Source organism: Sardina pilchardus, chromosome 5 (assembly GCF_963854185.1).
Source record: "Sardina pilchardus chromosome 5, fSarPil1.1, whole genome shotgun sequence".
Lineage (NCBI taxonomy): Eukaryota > Metazoa > Chordata > Actinopteri > Clupeiformes > Clupeidae > Sardina > Sardina pilchardus.
The window spans coordinates 8,386,434-8,392,433 of NC_084998.1; the positions used below are offsets into that span (position 1 = coordinate 8,386,434).

General features: G+C 45.1%; 1 protein-coding gene across 2 annotated transcripts in view; it reads right to left on the bottom strand.

The window, feature by feature from the left end:
- atp2a3 (ATPase sarcoplasmic/endoplasmic reticulum Ca2+ transporting 3) overlaps positions 1-5,521 on the bottom strand; it is a 51,023-nt gene extending 45,502 nt beyond the window's left edge. For both annotated transcript variants that reach the window (XM_062536256.1, XM_062536257.1), the window contains exon 1: positions 5,188-5,521. In XM_062536256.1, the coding sequence (XP_062392240.1) occupies positions 5,188-5,305 (118 nt within the window). In that variant the 5' untranslated portion in view covers positions 5,306-5,521. The remainder of the gene's footprint in view (positions 1-5,187) is intronic.
- Between the last annotated feature and the right edge of the window lie 479 nt (positions 5,522-6,000).

Sequence of the window (6,000 nt, forward strand, 5' to 3'; positions counted from 1 at the left end):
GTGCTGCTGAAAAGACATCTCCCCCCTCCCCCCCCCTCGCTGACAGTGAGTCAACGGTCCGACACAGAGGAGGTGGCGACTTCGGCAGTGGGAGGTGAGAATCGGAGACAAGTGACACGCCGGCGCAGGCCCCTTCGAGCGCTCTCGCTGCATACACTCAAGCTCGAGCGAACGACGGCGGAGAGGACGGCGAAACCCACCGCTCGTTTATCTGGAGTCCACATCCGCAAGCATATGGCATCGGCTCAGTAACGATAGACAATACCCAAAATAACAAAAGATAAGACTCAAGACTTGTGCAACAGTACTGCATCACATGCAGGGGGAAAAAACAAACATACAGTAGTCTGTGTGTTTAACTAAGACTGCAAGTGCATGCAATGCAATGTATGCATGCAACATGAGTCAAGACCAACAGTATCAGTAAAAGTAGAAAACCGTTGAAATAACTACTGAAAACACGTCAAATGACAAAGCAAAGATCAAATCATTCCATACTTCATGTTTTAGCAGGCCTTGTACAGGCCTTTTGTAGATTCTTAAGACGTTTAGAGAAGTGAAGGGTTTAGAGTTATGTACTTGGGCCTACTACATTTTCACATCATGCTCATGCACCTTGTAAGCATTTCGTAGTCTCTTGAGCAATACTACTGTACATCAGCATTCTATGTTCTCGTAGGAGCAGGGCTGCATAGAACAAGAAGCGGAGTAGAAAAAGCAGAACGTTTTGAAGGGTGTTATGTGTGTTTGTTCTACTACACGCAGTACACTTCTTATTGGCCAACAGAGCAATAGAGCGTAACCCACAGGAAGGGTGACGGTTGAGAAGAGAGGAGATAAGAGACAGTCGTAAAAATGGAGGGATGATGACGAGAGAAGCGAGCTTATAGTGATGCTTATACCCCCACACCTCTCTCTGTCACTCTCTCTCCCTCTCTCTCTGGCGGACGCAGGCGTGGTTAGCACTTCCATCAGACCCACCTCCAGCCGGAGGCACGGCCGCTCCGCTTCCACAAACACACGGCTACAAAAGAGCCCTGTTAACGGCCCGCCTGTGTGTGTGTGTGTGGTGTGTGTGTGTGCGTGCGTGTGTGGCTCACATTGCGCAGCTAGGAGAGCACAAACATCCTCTCCACAGCTCTCAGTGCACAGCTGCACAGAGAGAGAGAGAGAGAGAGAGAGAGAGAGAGAGAGAGAGAGATGCAACTTCCTCTAGACACTTTGCGGGCACACAACTCGCACCAGAGAAAAGAGAAAGGCAAAGGCACAGCCAACCAATGAAAGGAGACGCTTCTCCCCAACACACAAGCTGTCTTCTACACTACAGTAAGCAAGAAAACACAACCATGTTGCTCTCGACCGGCAACTACACTGAGTGCCAGGCCCGAGCTGTGGTACCAACATAAGCACACTGTCACTTGGCTGTCGAGTAAGACTCAAGTCTGCAGCAGCACCTGCACTGAATAGACTTGGGCTTAAAAGGCTTAGGAACAAGCTTCTGTCACTGAGAGTGAGTAAACAGCATTATGTCAACGAAAGGACCATGCAGAGTGCCACGGACGGACAGACAGACAGACAGCTGTTCACCGGCCCCCTGACTGAGCCAATGTGCCGGGCAATGTCTGTCCCTGTGTCTTTATTTCTTTCCCAAAGCACTTATTTGCCAGTCGTCCTTTGTTTAGACAAGGCTGACCCAGAGCTAAAAGACTCTTATAAGGTCAAGAACAGGTAATAGCTGACGAAGACATCAGTCGGCCAGCACGTGGGAGCCGGGGATCCCCTGGTACTAGGCTCAACACGCGGAGGTGTGTGTGTGTGTGTGTGTGTGTGTGTGTGTGTGTGTGTGTGTGTGTGTGTGTGTGTGTGTGTGTGTGTGTGTGTGTGTGCGTGTGCGGTGGAGGGGGGTGCCAGTCTGATCTTAATTACCTAAACTCTAGCTTAAATCAACCTAAAGGTCTTGAAAAATGGAAAAAGAAAAGACTAAGAAAAACACAAAGAAATTGATAGCTGACTTTGAATACAGCTTTGGAATCTAGTTATAGTGATATTTCCTCCAACTGTAGGTATATTTCCATGCCTGCTAGAGGTCTTCTGCAAAGAGGACCGATGTGTGGTTTTAAAAGGTCTCCTAACAATGGGACACAGTTATGCAATACATGTCTATGGCTATGCAACCACAACCATAACCATGTCATTTGGCCAATGTGGCAAACCTTACAAAATCATTCTTTTCAAGTGACCTACATGCAAACTGACTTGGCCATTGACAGAGAAACGAGTCTAGGTGTGAAAATACAGCTCTCACCTTCATGTGTCAACTTAAAGTTACAGTCTCAATTTATGCTTATCATTTATGCTTATGCACCTGATCAAATGGAATTGGGAAACAATAACTAGTGGCAACATGAGATGTGTAACCCTTCTCTACATTCAGTCAACTTTTTTGCACTGAAATAATGCATGTGTATGGTTGTGTGTGTGTGTGTGTGTGTGTGTGTGTGTTGCCATAAAAATGTAATTAAAACCATGTGCATCTCCACTATTAACATAGACCACAAAAGACCCTTCAGTTCCACCAGAAAACCCTTCACCACTGCTCCCGTACAGCACAGCGAAACAATTCCATTACAGACATATCATGCAAGTAGCTGATAGCAAATTGATTAGCGTCCCCCTCCTAACCCCGAACTGACATACACAAACACACTCCTTTCTATTTTATGGCCCCATAGTTGGAAGCTAGACCACGGAGAGAAGGCCTCATGTTCTAATACTGGAATGTTATGTCTGCGTCTGGGAGACTGGCAAGTCGTATATCTTTCCCTGGAATGCTGCAACAGTACCTCCTATGGCGAGCTGTTTCAAGGAATGCTGGAACTTTACAAGGAGGTTCCCTCCAGAAGGGGGGTTCTCCCAAGCACCGCTCCGTCTCTGCATGTCAAGCTTAGCCAGAGGCCAAGTTTACGGCACAGAAAGGAACAGATACGTTTGTGTTCCAGGATGTATAACAATAACTCAAAGGGAACAAAAAAATGAAACAAACCTACAGATGGCTTGTTAAAAAGCTTCAGCGTCAAAGGTGAACATGAATAACCATGAATCTGGAACCACTATGCAACACACATCCCTTTGAATAGTTTTCTACTTCTGACACACAGAACTAAGAAATGAACCGCCAACTCCATCTATATACAGTATATTTAAATATCCCTCAATGTACTGTATATTTCTCTGCAAACACATCAAGTCAGGATAAACAATCAAATAAAAACCAATTACATTTGAATATATACGCAGTATGTGTGGTGGATTTAACAGTTGCACAGTGAATGCATAGTGAACACAGAATGAGGAAAGGGCATTCCCTGCGACATGTATCTCTTCGCTATAACCGGCAGGAAGTTGACAGCTCAAACAGAGAGAGACGCTATCTCAACAAGATGTTGCTTTTTCCATGAAGTCACCACAGGCCTTCGGGCACCGCAGCCTCATGCAACAAAGGGCCGCTCTGTCGCCCTCGCAATTACTCCCGTCACAGCCGGGTCCGGCGCGTCTCTGGTCCAGCTCCGGCCAAGAGTCAGACCGTTGTGTGTGTATGTGTGTGTGTGTGTGAGAGAGAGAGAGAGAGAGAGAGAGATTGTATGTGTGTGTGTGTGTGTGTGTGTGTGTGTGTGTGTGAGAGAGAGAGAGAGAGAGAGAGAGAGAGAGAGAGAGATTGTGTGTGTGTGTGTGTGTGTGTGTGTGTGTGTGTGTGTGAGAGTGTGAGAGAGAGAGAGAGAGAGAGAGAGTGAGTGAGTGAGTGAGTAGCGGTCATGTACAACAGGCCAGTGTGTTTAAAAATAGAAACAGTGTTGTTTTAGTGTTGAGCTTACACAGAGTTCAACCTAAATTGTGCTGACACACACCGGTGTGGGGGCAGTTAATAAATGCTTGCTTTTCTAGGACCAAATGAACAACATCACGAGGGCGGCAACGGACCTTGCCTCTCAGAAAAAGGCAAAGGACCATGCCATTTGCTGATGACAAGTTTCATCAAGCAAAGTCTCAGTGAATCAAAATACACATTATGTTCGGGGCACACGCACATCGTTTTGCAGTGCTGGAGGCTACTGAGAACCTCATTTCACCGGACGAACCACACGCTCATTTCATATTTCATTTTTCATCCCGGTAAGAGAACAAAAAGAATGGACTCCGTGAATGCTCTGCGTAACGGACCATGTCCTCGTTCAAAACACTGAAGGATATTGGAGCCTAAAAGTTTCACAATGTAGTCTACAGTATGCCAATAGGTCAGTTCCACCATTGAGGAAGTGTAAAACTGGTTGCTCAAGTTTTTTTTCTTTCTCTAGGGTATCGCAGTCACAGGTGCGGTAGCCTATCTAACTCCTGTAAAACATTTCGTTCACTAACAAAAATGAAAGTAGGCCATCCTAAAATTATTTGTCAAGGCGCGGGTCGATTTTAAGATGTGCATTCATCCGTCACATATGCATTAAATAGACTTAGTAGACCAGAAAAAAAAAATCAACCAGACGCAATTCCTGTGACTTGACATGGAAAAGTAAGATACTTCATCTTACTGAGCCAATTTAAGACGTTTGAGAACTTGTCTGTAGGGTTAATGTTACGTCCGTGTGAGCGTATTGTGCCACGGCAACCGAACGACATGCGGAACAAAAATAAGAGCAACGCACCAGGCTCTTAGCTGGATACAAACACCCTGGTTCCACTCCTCTTACTCGCACACGACTCTTACTCGCATGCAGTGACAGTAGGCTTGCCAACAAACCACACGATGTCCGCAAAACTCACGGAGCTGTATGTTCGCCTGAACAGAGACGCTCACCTGAGCGTCATCGGAGAGCTTCTGGTTTCATCTACACATCTACACACAATTAGGAGAATTTCACATAACTATTCTAAAATACAAACCCAACCATCAATCGAAACAATTCCATAAGTAGCCATAATGACGACTTACAACTAAGCTTTCTGTCCAGACATGTTGCCAGAACGCAGTAATATATGCCATTTTAATAAGAAATGCTTTTCCTGACGAGGAAATGAATTATCCGCTCCAAACACAATTAATTTTGGCTGCGTGCGTTGTAAAGGATGTCCGAACAATCAAATGCACTGCATCAATACACTGCCGTGACATGCAATGGGCTACATGTTACTCACCATTTGGTCCATATTTTTCCACATTTATTTTCACTTGTTCGAGAGTCAGTCCAGTGTTTTCGTTCACACCGAAGTTTTCTAAAACTTCAGATGCTGTTTTAGTGTGGGCGTTTTCCATCTTAGAGCACTGTCTACAACAATGACTTCAAATACATGTATTAATATAAATAAAACGCGCCTAAGCTGAGTCTATTTTTTAAGATATGTAACAAAATATATTTCTAACGAGGTGCGCTCTGACCGCCAAGCGGAGGTGGGTCGGTGATGACTAGCCTACCACCTGCCCCTTCTGCAAGCCGACGAGTTCAGCCGTACCTCCCGAGTCCGAGTTGCAAAGCAGCTATTACCCAATCGGCGAGATTGATATCTTCACTTCATCGGAAGGTGTACTTCTCTCATAAGATCCGCCTCTTTTTCGTGAGAGAGCGTGTTTGAGCACCGACTCGCGCTCCTATTGGCTCGCATTACCTGAGTCAAGCAGAGTCACTGAACCGCCATTGCGTGCCAGCATTTCTTTGAATGTAGTCACGATTGTGTGAAATTCAGAAACAATATTTCGGATATTGACTAATTATGAGTTAAATAAGGACAACAAGTACTGCAGTAAATCTACACTTTCAAAATGTCCGACTTCAGAATGGTTTAATTAAGAGGTCCTACAGTTGTTGCCAAAAGTGTATGGTGAGTTGATATGTCAAGTTTTTTTGTTGCAAATATTCTTACCCAGCTACATATATAGAACTCTTCAGTGCAGCGTGCATTACACAGATTTTTGCAACCCTCTACCAAACATACTGTAGACACAGCCAAATA